Genomic DNA, 17,023 nt, shown 5'->3' on the forward strand with positions numbered 1-17,023 from the left:
CAAGTCATTTTAAAATCCTTCAAAAGCTAATACCAGTTTTGTGCATTTCTTTATAAAGTTGCCTTTCTTTTCTTTTCCAGGATGGTTCATGTATGGTGACATGCTTTAGCTTCCTAAACAGGTTGCCACACCTGGGTCCATTATCTTCTAGCTCAGAAGCTGGTGTTTGGTAAACAAAATTCTCGTATCAGGAGCTCAGGGATTAAAGCCTGTCCTTGGTGTGCCCCACAAACTGATGACAAAAAGTGAAGCTTTGGAAGTGGATAGGCCTTGGCCAGGATACTTACGTCTCTTGAGTTTCAGCTTTCTCATCTCTAAAATGGTTATGATGTTTACTTAGTAGTTGTTTGAAGGGAGTAAATAAGATAAGGAGTCCCTATGTGGTGCAAATGGTTAACGTGCTCGGCTGTTAACCGAAAGGTTGGAAGGTTGGAGGTTTGGGTCCACCCCGAGATGCCTTGGAACAAAGGCCTAGAGATGTACTTCAAAAAAAATCAGCCATTGAAAAAACCCTGTGGGACACAGTTGAATTCTGACACACGTGGAGTCGCCATGAGTCCAGTGGACTCCATGGCAACTTTTTTTTTTTTTTTTAAACGAGACGTTTGGAAGACGTCTAGTGGAGTACCAGGGGCTCAGGTGAGAGAGGAGAAGTGACAAATATTCTGTTTCCTTGCCCCTCTACAGAATGGTTGTGAGGATCAGAGGAAGAAAGTGACGGGTAGGAAAGGAAACAGTGAAAAAGCGGAGGCCATCTCTGGCCTGAAAAACGCTTTTCTCTATACAAAGGACTCCGGATTCAAAGAGGCCGACACCCCGCTCCCCACCCTCTTTCCCCCAAGTTTACAGAGCAACAGCCACCTGGCTTTTGAAATAGCTGAATTCCGGATTAAGATGCTTGTAAAGAGAAGCTGGTGCAAATCCAGAAAAGGACTTGAAATGCCCCAGGCTTTGCCAGGCCACATTCTCCAGTTCTTCGCACCGCATTCAGAGGTTGAAACACAGAGTGAGTTGAGTTTGGCTAAAAGCCTTGACTGCGCCCGGTGCGGCGGCGGGGTAGAGGTCAGACCAAGAGCTGTGGGAGGCTGCGAGGTGAGGGAAGGAGCAGGTGTCGGTGCAGAGCTCCCTTCTCCCCGGCACAGTGGCTCCGAGGCTGCCCTGCCCTCCATCTGGGAGCGCAGGGCCTCGAGCAGGGGAGGAGGCAGACGGAAGCAGCAGGTCAGCTGCAGGCCAGCCCTGGTGGGCTTCCCCTCCCCTCGGCCGGCCCAGGGCGCCGCGGCGGATGCCTGAAAGTTGACGTGAACTGCAGGCGCTGGGAAGCCCCCGGGCGCGGGGCCGGGGGCGGGGACAGACTCTCAGTTTGTGAGGTTAGCCTCCACTCCGCGCCGCCCAGCCCTCTACCGGCCCGGAGGAGGAGCCTAGCCGCCGGCCTCAGTGGCGTGAGGGCGGGGGCGGGGGCCGGGGACCAGCGCGCAACGGAGCGCCGCACCCGCGGCCCTTCAATTGGCCGCAGCGCCCCCTCGGCGGAGAGGCGGGAGGAGGCGGCCTTCCATTGGTCGGGCTCATCGGCCAATCCCTAAAGGCCCCGGGGAAGGGGTAGGGGGCAGTTCGTGGAGAGTTGCGGTTGCGGGCGGCCGAACGAGTGAGCAAGTGAGCGGGACGCCAGAGCGGACCAGGCGGCTCCTTGAGACCCAGGCGGACTCAGTCGCCGCAGCGCCGCCCGCGCCCCGCCGTCGCGTCGGGCCGTCTCCTGCACCGTCCAGAAGAGCGAGGTCCGAGCATCTCCCGCTGCGGCCACTCCTCGGGGCCAGGAGCGGGGAAGACGAGTGCGAGAGACCTCCAGACTGAGAGCAGCCTCCTCCACCGCCCGACCCACCATGACCCACTTCAACAAGGGCCCTTCCTACGGGCTGTCGGCCGAGGTCAAGAACAAGGTACGCCCGGGGTCGGAGCTCCCTTGGGCGAGGGGTGCGGGACGCCACCCCGGGGGTCGGTCGGGCTGGCAAACCGCCGGGCGGCGCTTCACCTTGTGCGCCTGGGCTCGCTGGCTTCGCGGAGAGGAAACGTCGAGGCGACGCGAGTGTTGCTGCGCTCCACCGTCCCGCTCCCGGGTCAGGGCGCGCCGGCTCCCGGACGCTCACCTAGCTTTGTTTCCTTTTCGGCGGCCGGGACTCGCGGTTGGCGGTCGGTTCCCGGGCGTCTGGTATCCCGCAGCGCCGGCCTCTCCGGCCGCCGGGGCCGTTTCGCGGCTGCAGGGCGCGCCCCTCCGGGAAGGGGGCGCTCTTGCATGGCCATTCGCCCATAGGTGGGGCCGGCCGGCGCCTAGGGACCAGGGAGCCGCCGCAGCAGCCCCCGCCATCCTGTCCGGGCCGGGGCGGCGGCAGATCGTGCACCTTCTCCCACCTCATCCCCCGAGCCGAACTTAGCATCAAGCGAAGTTAGGCGGTTACGTGGCCAAACCCCGGGCCCCTCATTGTTCCTCTCCTCGCGGGGAGGGAGACCAGTGAGCCCCCCCCGCCCCCCCCCGGCTTCCCGGAGGAACTAGAGTCGGCCCGAGACCCTTCACTTTCCGAGTGTCGGTGCCGTGAGGCAAATTGGTGTTTCTTCAGCTGGAAACGGAGACAAAGCCTTAGCGCACTGTTTTGCGAGTGATATCTGCTGTAGACTCGAGACTTTTTATAAAGCACCGAGAAGTTTGTTGTGCATTAGACGTTAACAACAGCAAGGAGTATCTCTGTTGGTTGCTTTTGTTTCGGGTTTATTTGCTGAGGCGGGTGGTTGTTTGCAGTAATTGGGCTTTGGTGACGCTCATCTTTTTCCACTTTGCCTAGTTTAAGAATGCATTGGGTTTATCTCTGGGACTTTGGTCTGGGAAAGAGATGAGAGGCGTCCCCCTCCCCAAATCCCCTCCTTCCTTCCTCCCTCCCTGCATTCCAAGCCCATGACATCAGGGGTTTCTGGGGGAGAGACCAGCCAATCGGCGCGGAACTGCGCACAGAACGCTCATTGTCTCCTTTCTGCTCTGGTGGCCAAAGCGCCACAAAGGAGAGCTGCCGTGGTTTAATTCCCAATAGCCTCCCGGGAGCCGAAGCGTGTCAGGATTGCCACCGCACTGTCCGACCGCTGGTGGAATACACTGGCGTTGTCGGAGCTGTAACATCCCTGTGTCGGGGGTGTGCGCGGTGTGGAGTGAGTTACGTGGAGGCCTTGAAAAGCACCATTGTCAAACCCCAGGGGAAAGTCTGGGCTCTTCTCTCCCGCGGTCGGAGGCATCATACTATAATTCTGTGAATGAATTTTGATTTTAATATGTGAATCTAAAATTAAAATGTTTGGGTGCGTTACCTTGTCAGATGTGTTGCCCAACTTAGAAAACAGTTTCCTAAACCTTTTTTAATGAACAGAAAGGTGAGTGGTTGTGTATGGATGCTAATTACAAACGTCAGCAACTTAAAACCTTGTTGCAAAGTATTCTGTTCCTTCTACGGTGTACAAAATGTGGCTTAAGGAAGCCTTTTCGGAGCAATCAGCAAGTCCAGACTGTTGGATGTAGTACCCTTGCCTGGGTTGTACACGTTCATTATCATTGCCCCTGTGAGTCTTGGCTGGCAGCAGTTGGGTCTCTTAACCTTTTGCATTGTAAATGAGATACTGATAACTTTGGCAGTCCTTGAAGTGACTGACTTTTCTTGGATGTTAATATTAACCATGTTAATTTCTTTTTGCTGACTAATGGAGCAGATACTGCCCTTTTCCTTCTTATTATTGAGCAGACGGAAGAAAATGCCTAGACTGAGGCTAAATCACTACAATTTTTATACATTTTTAAACACAGTAAACCCTCCGTTTTCAGAACCTCAGGAAAGTTAGTTATAACGGCTGTAGGTTTATTCCTTTAAGCACCAAACTGATCTGTTAATAACCCCTTTCATTTATATGGTCCTTTAATACAGTATCCTTTCATAGGAGGTCTTTTGATCTTAAAAGCAGAGCAGCCCTGTGAGGTGGGGGGGATTGTTGGTATTATTCAACATCATCTACAGACAGGGCGCTGAGGCTCAGAAAGGGTGTGATTTGCCCAAGGTCATAGAAGAAAGTTGGAATATCCTAAAATTTTAACTGTAAAAAGTGACAGTTTAGTGACGTGCATAGAGATGTTCTTCTAGAAGTCACTATTGTCTGTCCTTCCCCCCATTTTTGCCGTCCACCTGTCACTTCTTGACATTGTGATTCTTCATGTAATGCTGTTTCCAGTCTGCCCTGGGCTTGGAAATCAGATATCCGCGTTTGCTAGGTCTTTGTATGAGGTATTACATTTCAACTGAGAGCGCAGGGCTTGGTTCATGAGAAAAATGGGCATGTGAAAACATGAACTTTGACAGTTGGTTTGGACACATTGATTCCTTCCAGCTTTTTCCTTGTGTACTGAATAAATGATATGTCACTTAAATATAAGATATATGTACTTTTTTCATTAAAAATTCATTTAACAAAGTGAAAAATTATAAATATTCGAAGGAGGTGGTACAGAATGGACCCTGGAGTCAAGTATATGTGAGTTGTAGTTCTACCTCTGTCCCCTACTGCCCTTCCCTCAACATTGCTTTGTAGAGAAGTGACTGCTTCATAGTAAGTGCTCAATAAACACGGAAACCCTGGTGGCACAGTGGTTAAAGAGTTATGGCTGCTAACCAAAAGGTCGGCAGTTCGAATCCACCAGGCGCTCCTTGGAAACCCTATGGGGCAGCTCTGCTCTGCCCTATAGGGGCGCTGTGAGTTGGAAATGAGACAGCAATGGGTTTGGTTTTTTTTTTTTTGATCAATAAATACATGGTAGCAATTAGCTCTTAGTAGTAGAACGTTAGTATTAACATTACATTCTTAGACTTGTATGCCACTGCCTGTTCAGGTTTTCCATTTCTATTAAATACGCCTTTGTTAATCAATGACTTGAGGAATTCTTTAATCTTGAATATTTGTAATCAGTAAAATTTCAGGGAAAAATCTTAAACTTACGACACTTCGACAGGACGATAGTGCGTCGTAGAGTATAAAACTTGCTGTGTTGTTTTTTCAACAGGCAACTAAGAAGTTCAAGAAAGTATTTGAAAACAGCCTAAAAAACTAAAACCCTTCAGCCTGGAATGTGAACAAAGTTTCATTAATAACAACGATAAAGAGCAATAACTTTTAACCCTAGTGCAATTTATGAAAACCATAATACAGCAGAAAGAGCAGGGAAAATAGAAAAACTGGTGTAAATAGTTCAGTTGGGGATGTTGTTGTTGTTAGGTGCCATCAAGTCATTTCTGACTCATAGCAATCCTACGTACAACAGAATGAAACACTGCCCAGTCCTGCACCATCCTCACAATCGTCACTATGTTTGAGGCCATTGTTGCAGCCACTGTGTTAATTCATCTTGTTGGGGTCTCTCTCTTTTTCACTGACCCTCTACCAAGCATGATATCCTTCTCCAGGGACTGGTCCCTCCTGGTAACGTGTCTAAAGTATGCGGTCTTGCCATCCTCACTTCTAGGAGCATTCTGGCTGTACTTCTTCCAAGACAGGTTGGTTCTGTCCTCCTGGCAGTCCGTGGTATATTCAGGATTTTTTGCCAACACTATAATTCACATGCTCCAATTCTTCTCGAGTCTTCCTTATTCGTTGTCTAGCTTTTGCGTGCATATGAGGTGATTGAAAACACAATGGCTTGGGTCAGGCATACCTTAGTCCTCAAGGTGACATCTTTGCTTTTTAACATTTTAAAGAGGTCTTTTCCAGCACATTTACCCAATGGAGTTGCTGCTTTCCATGATCATTGATTGTGGATCTAAGTAAAATGAAATCCTTGACAAATTCAATCTTTTCTTCATTTATCAAGGGCAGGGAGATGAAAACACTCAGAGTAATAAGGTGCTGCAGAATGAGCCAGACCCTTGACTCTGTATCTTGGGGACCAAAATGAAAAGGGAAACAGTTCTGTACCTCCTAATGCAGGAAAAAACATGACAGGCCCTCCAGGGCGTCCCAGCATTTCCTGACACTTGGCTCTGAACAAAATGTTCATGTCAGGGTAATTTCCCATAAAGATGAGAATGCAGTGAAGCGTGCCCTCCCCAGGCTTAAAGCACTTGCTTGCAGGGGTGTTTCTTGTAGGTCTCAGTGAAAGAGGAGGGAATCAATTGGCGGGGGGTGGGGCTGAAATGATGTTACCTCCCCACATTTTTTCTACAAGTTGGCGGGGTGCGGGTGGGCCGGTACTAATCGAAATATTTAGAAGAATGGAATTGGAATGTACATTCTTGCAGACTTCTGGTCCCATGGAATGTCTGATTTGAGCAAAGTGGCTTCTCATAGAATCTGCCTGGCTACAAAATGGTATCCCTCAACAGCTGAAAACCATTTTGGATAAGTTCTTACTAAATTCTTAAGTTATTAGAGAGTAAATTAAGCAATTATATACCCATTGCTGTCAAGTCAATTACAACTCATAGTGACCCCATAGAACAGATTAGAACTGCCCCATAGGGTTTCGGAGGAGCGGCTGGTAGATTTGAACTGCGTTTCTTTTGGTTAGCAGCCAAACTCTTAACCACTGCACCACCAGGGCTCCAAGCAGTTATATGGTAATAGTTAAATATGGCCAGATGTCCCATGAGGCCCTACCAGCCAGCCTACCTGTCCAGTGCCATTTGGACATGTAACTGACCTCAGGGTACCCCTGATCGGAGTAACCCCATGGTGAGTGTGGATACCGGCTTTAATTGCACCCTAAGGTGCTCTGTGTTATCTGTTGCTAGACCACCAGACTTTTGGTAAAAGTTTGTAGATAGGTTTATTTTAGTTTGTTTTTTTTTAAAAAAGCTGTATAGTTGGGGAATACGTTTTTAATTTAAAACATTCTTTTGTTGTTGTCATTTAATATCTGTCTCTTCCCACCAGAGCTAAAGATCTTTATATTTTGCGCTGGTACCTGTCAAGATCCAAATTTTAGAATCTAGAATTTGACTCGGCACATAGTAGGTGCTCAATAAATGTTTGTTTGTGTATTGAATATATCCTTCAGGAATAGATTTTGCTGTCTTTAGAAACTAGAAATGAACAGCCCTATTCGAGTAGGCTGCATTTGGAATTCTTTAGTGAAAGTGTGGTCTTTTTGAGGAACACAATGACGTTTGTAGCTTGTTTTTCTTAAACAGTTTATTAGTCAATATTACACTGAAAACTTAGCACTGAGAGAATTACTTCAGTGTTGCTGACTTTGGGGATACCTTTTGAGAAACGTATTTCTTAAACTCCCAAGTTAGGGAGGGAGAGGAGAGGTCCCCCGGGCAAGGCTTTGTTCACTGCCTGCATCTTCTAGAGGACGGCCCTGAGAAGTAGCCTTGCAGCTGGTCTGGCTCCCGGTGGGGATGGGTCACTGCGCTTTGCCTGCTCTTTTTTTTTTTTTTTTTCTGTCTTGACCAGAACAGATTAAGATATACTTTCCTGAAATGAAAATGCTCAAGCTAATTTTTTTAAGCCAGGATTATTATCAAGCTTGCTGGCCTGTGACTTCCACTCTTTTATCTTTCAAAAGTAAATTGGACAGCAAAGATGTTGCTGATACTATCCTTAGCTAGAGATAGGTTCTTTTTTCCCCTGTGCCTTTTCCCCTTCTAAGTTGGGGTCGTGAGGTTTAGTGTTTTCTTTCTTTTCTACCTGACTGTGTGTCTGAGTCACAATTGATCTTATCAGTGACATTAAAATAAAGAAGCACTCTGGATGGCTTTGGTTCCTCAGTTATTCATTACCATTTTATCTGGGAGAGTACCGAGTTGCTTTATTTTCCTTCTCCATGTAACCAGGTAGTGGTGGGAGGGAGTGTGTTCTTAGACCAAGAATACAAAAATATCTTAGAAATTTTATAAAAACATATGATTGTGGGAACTCTTGTGAACTTGAAGATGTCCTGGTAGCTTTCATTCAAGGTACTTGTCAGTGAGAAAGTATGATGTAGAATGTGAACGGTGGAGAGTGACTGACTGGGTTGGAATCCTGATTCTGCCCCTTACTGTGGACAAATTATTTAACATCTCTCGGCCTCATCTGTAAAATAAAGATCTCGCATCTACCCTTATAGGGTTATTGGAGCCCTGGTGGCGCAGTGGTTAAGAGCTTGTCTGCTAACCCAAAGACTGGCAGTTTGAATCCACCAGCTGCTCCTTGGAAACCCAGTGGGGCAGTTGTGCTTTGTCCTATAGAGTCATAGTAAGTCAGAATTGACTCGATGGCAACCGGTTTGGTTTGCTTTATAGGGTTATTGGGAAGAGTAACCCTGGTGGCGTAGTGGTTAAGTGCTACGGCTGCTAACCAAAGGGTCGGCAGTTCGATTCCGCAAGGCGCTCCTTGGAAACTCTATGGGGCAGTTCTACTCTGTCCTGTAGGGTCGCTGTGAGTCGGAATCGACTCGAGGGCACTGGGTTTTTTGGGGTTTTGGGAAGAATAAATAAGATAGATAATACATATAACATGTTTAGAACAATTATGTAAATATTAGCTATTCCGTTTGGTGGCTGGTTCTCTGCTGGTTTGTCAGTCCTTTGTTTTCCTGAGCTTCTCTTATCTTCTTGATATTGAAAATTATCTCCAGGACTTGGATATCGGCATGAGGCTTCTGGCAGATAGGGGACCACAATGCCAAACAATACTCCTCTGCTTTGCTTCTGTGTCAGGAATGTGATCTCTCCAAGATTCCTCCATTCCTCCATCCGGTAGCCTGCACGTATCCCCTCAGTGAAATCCCTGGGTCTTCATCCTGCTGACGTTCTGCCCACATTGCCCTAAGGGTTGTGGGCTTCCAGGTAGAGCTAGAGGCCTTGCTTTCAGAGCATGGCATCATTCTGCTTTTTCTTCCTCAGGGGTCGATTACTCCTTAACAAAATACGTCTTTTCATTTCTTGACTTCAGATGCTTCCACAGCTGACTGATAGATATTTACCTTCTAATGTTTAAGTCTTGCTTGTCACTGGAGACCTTCAGTTTTAAATGGTCTTAGGCTCTACCTAGGTATGTGTGAAGCTAGCCCGTGAGTAGAGAGGACTCTACCCTCGTTTTTCCCTTGAGGGAGGGAGGGAACAACCTCACCATCTTCCCTCTGGCTGAGGACCAGGAAGCCAGGAAGCTTCAGGGAGTGAGTTGGGCTGGTGGGCAGGAACATCTGCAGTGGGAAGGCCAGGGTGGTGGGGTCATGAATACAGGGGAAAGAGGAGGCTCTTTATGCTTGCAAAGATGCTTCTGGATAAGTTACAGCTGAGCATTTATAGTTATTTCTACCTCTCCTCCCAAGAATTTTCCAGGGATCCCCACTTGTGGAGTAGCTTGGACTGGGCTGTGATTTCAGCAGTTGACTCTTTTCTCTCCCCTTCCAGGCGTCTGGACACAGATCTTCCTTCATTTTCCTAGTCCACCCAGTCCTCCTCACTGCTCTACCAGAGCGCTCCCTAGATAGATAGTGTGCTCTATTGCAGTTTTCTCTCCCTGCTTTTGCTTTATGTGGGAGGGAAAAGGAGAGAAGATAATCAATACCACGTGTAGCAAGCCTCTCAAACTGTCTGTTAATTCAAACATGTGATTCTACTTTGAATTGAGGATAGTATTTATGCTTATATTAAACATGAAGATTTTGTAGCATTGTCAGGCGAACCTTGTCAGGCGAGCCTTGTCAGCATCCCTGGCCCTTAGCCCTGAGCTGGAATCCTAGTGCTGATCTTTAGAGTCCACAAAGGCCGGTCTCTATCCTTTGGTGGTCACATTCTCTGCTCTGAAGACTTGGGTGAGTTTGTTTCTGTGCTTTTTTCCCCACCTTTCTTCAAAGCTCTTATTCCGCACCCTCATTTCACAACACACACACAGCCATCCACTTTGCTGGCTAGGTGTTTGTTTTTAGTTTTCTTCCCCTCTGGGCTTGATTTTTTTTTTTTTTCCTTCTTCTTCTCCCTTCAGTGGTAGCTCTGCTGTGACATCCTTCCCTGCAGCTGTCCTTATTTTTATTTTTAAGTGCTGTCAAGTCAATTCCGACTCATAGCAACCACATGTGACAGAGTAAAATTGCCCCATAGGGTTTTCTAGGCTGTCATCTTTACGGGAGCAGAGTGCCAAGTCTTTCTCTCACGGAGCCACTGGGTGGGTTTGAATCTCCACCCTTTTGGTTAGCAGCCAAGTGCTTAACCACTACGCAACCAGGGGTCCTTAGCCGACCTTAGAGCACTTCCAAAAAATACATGTGCCGGGAGGCTACTTTTTATGGGTACCGGTAGAGTAGTTAAAGTCTTTTGTGTCTCAGACATCTGCCAGATATCGTTATGAACTTTTGAACTGTGGTGGTTAAGCCCTTTGGGACTACAGAGTCCCTTGGGCTGGCTTGAATCAGTGTTCTCATTAACTCAACAGGGTATTCGTGGGGCGTAAGTTTGATACAGTGATATTGGTGGTGTGTTACTTTTGGGTGTACTCTGACTTCTCGCTGAGTTGAAAAGGACTTTATGGTAAGCCACAGGATCTAAGCCATCACCTTGCTCTCTGTTCTTATGCCGAGTCAGGCAGGCAGTATAATAACCTCTATGGAGCCTTGATGGTGAGTGGTTAAGAGCTATGGCTGCTAATCAAAAGGTTGGCAGTTGGAATCCACCAACTGCTCCTTGGAAACCCTATGGGGCAGCTCTGCTCTGTCCTGTAGGGTCGCTATAAGTCAAAATTGACTTGATGGCAGTGGGTTTGGTGTGGATTTTATAGATTCTGTCTATAATGTTGTTAGGTGCCATTGAATAATCAACTTATGTCGAACTGATGTGACAGAGTAGAACTGCCCCATAGGGTTTTCTTGGTTATAATCTTTATGGGAGCAGATTACTAGTTCTTTCATCTGTGGAGCCACTTAACCATTATGCCACCAGGGCTCCTATATGTATAATAGAGGGTTATTATCTCTCAGTTTGGTCTGGGAGTGAGGGGAAACATCCCATGGTGGAAAGGACTTGGACTTTGGAACCAGGTCTAGGTCTGAATCCCTGCTGAGCCTTGGGACCTTTGGATAAGCCCTACTCTGCATGAAGAAAATTTGTCTACCCCAGGGTGCCATCTTCCTTGCCTGTGAGATCCTTTTCTCTTTTTCGTCCTTATTTTTAGAATGAAAATTTGTTGTAAAAAATCTAGACAGTACCAAACTGCAAATATGAAGAAGTGAAAGTACCTTGTATCCCTTACCCCCACCCCAACCACTTGTACAAATTTGAATATCATTGAAGTGCTTTAGAAACGAAATCGTAGTCTGTTGTATGGATTTTCACTGTTTATTCACTAATTCCCTATTGGTGGATATTTCCTTAAGAAGTACTTATGTGGAAAAGTATAATAGCTTTTGATCTAACAGTTAAATTTCTGATGTTGTTATTGTTAGGTGCCATCAAGTCAATGTCAACTCATAGTGACCTCATGTGACAGAATAGAACTGCCCCATAGGGTTTTCTTGGCTGTAATCTTTATCGAAGCAGATCACCAGGTCTTTGTCCTGCAGAGCTGCTCATGAGTTTGAACCACCAGCCTTTGTACTACTAGGGTGCTTTGCTAAATTGTAATTTTTTTTTTTTGCCATAAATTTGTAGTAGGTATTGTCGAATTGCTCTCTAAAAAATCAGTTTATACTTCCTGCCAATAGTGTGAAAGAGAAGGGGGATCTCCTCTTAATGTAAAAAAAAAAAAAAAAAATGCTGTATTGAAATGGCCTTGTCACTTGCATTAGTCCTTTATTACTGGGTTGTGAGTGAATGACATCTGTGCCCTCTGCCTCCATCTCAGCCCCTGCCAGGCTATGAGGTGGGAGCAGGCGGTGGGATGAGATGCAGGAATGGAGTGTGGACATATGTTTCACAACTTGTTTGACACTTTAGTTTTTTTTTTTTTAAATTTTTTAGTAGAAAGGCAGCATCGAAGTGATCCTTCATCAAAGTGGCGATATCAAATACATAGTGTCACATATTTGGTTTTATGGTGTGTTGAATTTGAAGTAGGGACTCTTTCTAGTATCTGGACAGGAGCAGCCAGCAAAGCATATAGATACGAGGAGGATAAAGGTTGGTGTTTATTGAGTTCTTATGACTTACATGGATTAACTCATTGATTCTTTCCAGGAACCCTCTGATGTAAGTGCTGTTAATGATCTCTGATTTACAGGTGAGGAAACTGAGGCAGAGAGATTGAGTATGCCCAGGGTCATGTGATCGATGCACACTGGAGACTGAATTCTGACCCAGACATTCACTTTCCAGAGCCCATGCTCTTAATCATTTTAACCTGAGACCAGAGCTGTGGGAGAATTGGTGATTTTTAAGGGCAAGAGGAGAAGGAAGGATACTGAGTTGGGAGAGAGGAGGCCAGAGAGAGAAGCACTAGGACAGTGTTTAACAAGCCAGGGGAAGAGAGACTTGCAGAGGTCTCCAGGAGTGTAGTGTGCCGCAGAGAGCCCATGACGAGGAGTAGAAACAGGCCCCTGGATCTGATTACAGAGAGTTCGCTGGTAACCTTTTGAGAGATCATTTTTAGTAGAGCACATTTCCAGGGGGTTAGGAAGGAGCGAAAGAGCCCTGGTGACACAATCGTTAGCTATCGGCTGCTAACTGAAGAGTTGGCGGTTCGAATCTACCAGCCGCTCCATGGGAGAAAGATGCGGCAGCCTGCTTCTGTAAAGATTTATAGCCTTAGAAACCCTATGGGGCAGTTCTGCCCTGTCCAACAGGGTCACTAAGAGTTGGAATTGACTCGACAGCAGCAGGTTTCGTTTTTGGTTTTAGGAAGGAATACTAAGTGAGGAAATAGAGAGATTTGGCATGAAATTAAGGAGAAACAGGACAGTGTTTGAGGCTGGCAGCAGGTTCAGTCAAAGATTTCCTTGTTTCAAAGAAGATAGGGATAACCTGTCCTCACTGATAGACCAAGGAAAGCCAAGGGCTCAGTACAGATGATGGATGAACAAGAGTGGATGGGAGCACAGCAGCAGAGAGTTAACCCTGAAGAGAAGAGGTCAAGCTGGGAAAGAAAAGGGAAGAGGACCATGAAAACACAGAAACAGTGTGGATAGGACATCTCCTTTTCCCTTGCCATTGTTGTTCCTCTTTCATGTGAAATTAGGGGCGTTAACGCGGTTCCTGATATAGTCAATGGAGCCACTTTGTCTGATGGTGAAGGCAACAGTAATGGGAAGAGATGGTCCAGGCTGAAGCCTGCATGTTGATTCAGGTGCTTCTCTGTGCTGACTCCTGCCTGCTAAGACCCCTTTGCAGCCTGGGCACTTGCTCTCTCTCCTCATTTTCTTGGCCCGTCATCTGGAAAGGATGGGAAGTTGGGCTTATTTTGTTCTTTTGAGGTTGCTTATCTATAGCAGGTAGTCCCTGGATGGTTCGGATGGTTAACATGATTGGCTCCTGACTGAAAGGTTGGCAGTTCGAATCCACCCAGAGGTGTCTAGGAAGAACTGCTGGGTGAGCACAGGTTTTCAGGGGGTGATTCTACTCCTGAAAAATCATCCATTGAAAACCTGTGCTGCATACTTCTCCCCAACACACGTGGGTTTGCCATGAGTTTTAGGGTCACCTTCACGGCAACTGGTTATCTATAGCAAGCCTTCTGCAACATAATCTCCAAGAGACCTTTGTTTGAGGTGCAGCGCTCTGATGGAAGGTACAAGGCTTCCAGAGAACTTATTTTCTCTTTTCTTTTTCATGCTCTCAGATTGTAGTGCAGCCAAATAAAATTTGGAGTTACTTTTACTGTAGAAATGTATAGGGTGCTATCCTTCCTCAACACGGAGTCCTCTTAGGCTTCAAAACTAGGAAAGGGGAACCATGTTCAGAGTGACTTTTTTTTTTAAGAACTCTGAATATATTACTCACTGTTTGCTTTTTTTGTCTCCATGTATAAGAAGCTTGGGCTCTAATTTGCATCCAGCCCATCTTGTGTAGAACTTGGTGGTATATAGGTGTTTCAATCTTATTCCTGACTTTTTTTTTTTCTTTACGCCTCTCCATTAAAGCAAAACAAACCAAAAACCTTTTTACTTGGAATCTCAAAAAGTGAGTGTCATATATTTTTACATGCTATTTCATGAGGCGAAGTATAAATTTGTTTTTTAAAAAAAAGGAAATGGAAAATTCCACCCTTTTTATGAAAATTTCATATCCTCTAATTTTCATTGGGGGAAAAAAGACGGTGGAATCTTGCACAGTTAATATATCTTTAATTCTCCTTGGAAATCTTACTAAACCAAAACTAAACCTGTTGCCGATGAGTCGATTCTGACTCATAGGGACTTTGTAACACAGAATAGAACTGCTCAGCTGGTGAATTTGAACTACTAACCTTTTGATTAGCAGCAGAGCTCTTAACTACTACACCACCAGGGCCCACTAGCTAGTATCTATCCTGCATTTGAAATTATGTGTTTCAGCTCTGGTGTTAGCAGGTTGTGTAAAGCTGTCTCTCAAATGGACAGATTCCACTGTAGCAGGCAAAAAGAGGCATTCAAGATCTGAGGTCTAGATCTGGATCCCAAAGAGGAGTTCCAGATTTACTTAAGGCTGACCGAAATATTGGGATCCCATTTCTCCTTGACCTCCTTTCCCCTCTTGTCCGATAAGTAGCCCAGAGTAAGGAATGGCGTACTGGTTTTCACTCAGTTTGGGGGTATGCAGATGGGAGCACTGGGATGAGTGTGGTCAGTGATCTGGTAAATGGGAAAATTTCCCAGGTGGGTAGAGGCAAACAGTATAATTTACATTTGGGACAGTGATGCTGAGGTGGATCTCATGCCTTCCTCAAGGTCACGATAGGATCTGAGATTGATGCTGTGAAGTTACTTGCTGAAGAGTTGAGGAGTGGGTACATTCCAAGTCTGTATAACAGTTGCTGCCACGATGTCCCTTGGAATTGTGGGGAAAAAAAGGCCAGCTTTTCAGTGCTACCCATGTGCCCAACTCAAGTGTTATTTCAGAGGCACCCAGAGTCCTACTGAAGAGACTGGTGCTTGGAAATCTGGACAGCAAAACCTGGCACCTGCTGATGCTGTAATGAGTGAGGTAGACTCCAGATACTCTAGAGATCTGACCCAGAAAGCAAAAACATAAAGAACATTGCTTTTATATGTTTTGCTTACGGGGCTTCAGCTAAGATTGCCTTTCAGCAAGATCTCTACATCTACAGAACATCAAGACCCTGCCGGTATCCACCCAGGAGAGAGTCTGTACTCCAGTGAGCTTTCCTGCTGGTCAGGGTCAGCTTCCAGCCTGGCTTCTCGGGCACTCACAGGGCATCTTTGCATTTCTGCCTGCCTCTCATCCATCTTCCTGAAACTTCTACATGCTTATCCTGGGTCTGCCCTTTATGTCACATTCAGAATAGATTGACTCCTTCTTCTATATGACTTTTATCTAAATATTTAGATCATAGTTAGCCTGTTTCTCCTAAACCCCTAAGTCCGTTTTAGCAAATAGCCTCTCCCCGCCAGCCAGTTTCTCACGATAGGCTGTGTATGATATTTCTGATCCTTTCACCACCCACTTTGCTCTTTCTAGACTGATGTCAGTTTGTCAGTGTGTCCTGTTTTTAGAACGCGATATTCAGAACTGATCACATACTGCCACAGATAAGGTTTCACCTACCAGAGTGTAGTGGGATTATTAACCACCTCCCTTTGTTTGACTACAAAGCACCGACTCATTCTCTTGATCAATGTAGTAATCTGGGGAGATAGGCAGGGCACCTCCATGTAGGAGAAGGATTTTAATCCTTGCTTTGGCAAGTTGATTTCTATCCCCTCTATAAAGAGTTATCCATTGCTTCTCACATGTTCCTTTATACCCATTTTCATTTAAATAATGCTTGCTGGTTACTTCATGAAGTTTTTGTGATTTAAGAAAAGAAGAAATGCAATACTAGTTGCCGTCAAATCAACTCTGACTCAAGATGACCCCGATACATCAGAGTAGACCTGTGCTCCATAGTGTTTTCAGTCGCTGATGTTTTGAAAGTAGATTGGCAGGTCTTTCTTCCAAGATGGCTCTATGTGGACTCAAACCTCCAACCTTTCAGTTAGCAGCTGAGCACATTAACTGTTTGCATCACTCGGAGACTGCAAGAAATGCAATAATATTTTATAAAGAATTATATAATTGTGCAGACCAAGCTGGCATTAGCTTTTTTAGGCAGAGTTGTTGGCTCACTGAGTAAGCATTACTAGTTCTAGAACCTTGGAGCATGAGTTTACGATTTTCTGGAATCATTTGTTTATTAAGCCAAGCTCTTCCTGAATCCTCATTGTGTGTGTTTGTGTATTGACTATTCCCAATTTTATTTTCTGTAAGTTTAATAAGTATGCCTAATAGTTTCCAAATCATTAATTACCAAAATAAGAACACCATTCTAAGCCCTGGTGGTGTAGTGCTTAAGTGCTACGGCTGCTAACCAAAAGTCAGCAGTTCAAATCCATCAGCTGTTCTTTGGAAATCCTATGGGGCCGCTCTTCTCTGTCCTATAGGGTCACTATGAGTCAGAATCGACTTGACGGCAATGGGTTTTAGATCTAAGCCTGAGGTCTGCACTGCTGTGTGCTTCCCTGTCTGACACAGATCAGCACAGTAAGGACGGTGGTTTCATCCGACTGGACCTTACTTCTAGGGTTACAACGCTGAATTTAAGAAGCACTGTAGACATAAGGGGCTTTTATCAGCAAATGAAGCAAATATGTCCCCAGCGATCCATCTAAGATTACTAGATTGGTAGATCAAGGAGATGTGAAGCTCATAAAAACCAGTGACATTCAAATGCAGGTACTTTCCTGAAACGAGATAGATCTTTAAATCTGTGGCGTTTTTCTAGTCTAGTAATACTAGTAATACTATCAGTGGGTGAAAAATCATTTACTGAATGTCCACTGTGCACCAGGCATGGGCCCTGGGGGTACAGAGTTGAAGAAGAGCCTGTACACAGGAGG

The 17,023-nt window shown here is 45.8% G+C and overlaps 1 protein-coding gene across 1 annotated transcript in view; it reads left to right on the top strand.

Moving 5' to 3' along the window:
- Positions 1 to 1,587: 1,587 nt before the first annotated feature.
- Positions 1,588 to 17,023, top strand: part of CNN3 (calponin 3) — a 29,928-nt gene continuing 14,492 nt past the window's right edge. The window contains exon 1 of the mRNA XM_003418451.4: positions 1,588 to 1,934. Coding sequence (XP_003418499.2) covers positions 1,878 to 1,934 — 57 coding nt within the window. The 5' untranslated portion in view covers positions 1,588 to 1,877. The remainder of the gene's footprint in view (positions 1,935 to 17,023) is intronic.

The sequence above is a fragment of the Loxodonta africana genome, chromosome 3 (genome assembly GCF_030014295.1).
Source record: "Loxodonta africana isolate mLoxAfr1 chromosome 3, mLoxAfr1.hap2, whole genome shotgun sequence".
NCBI classification, from domain to species: Eukaryota; Metazoa; Chordata; class Mammalia; order Proboscidea; family Elephantidae; genus Loxodonta; species Loxodonta africana.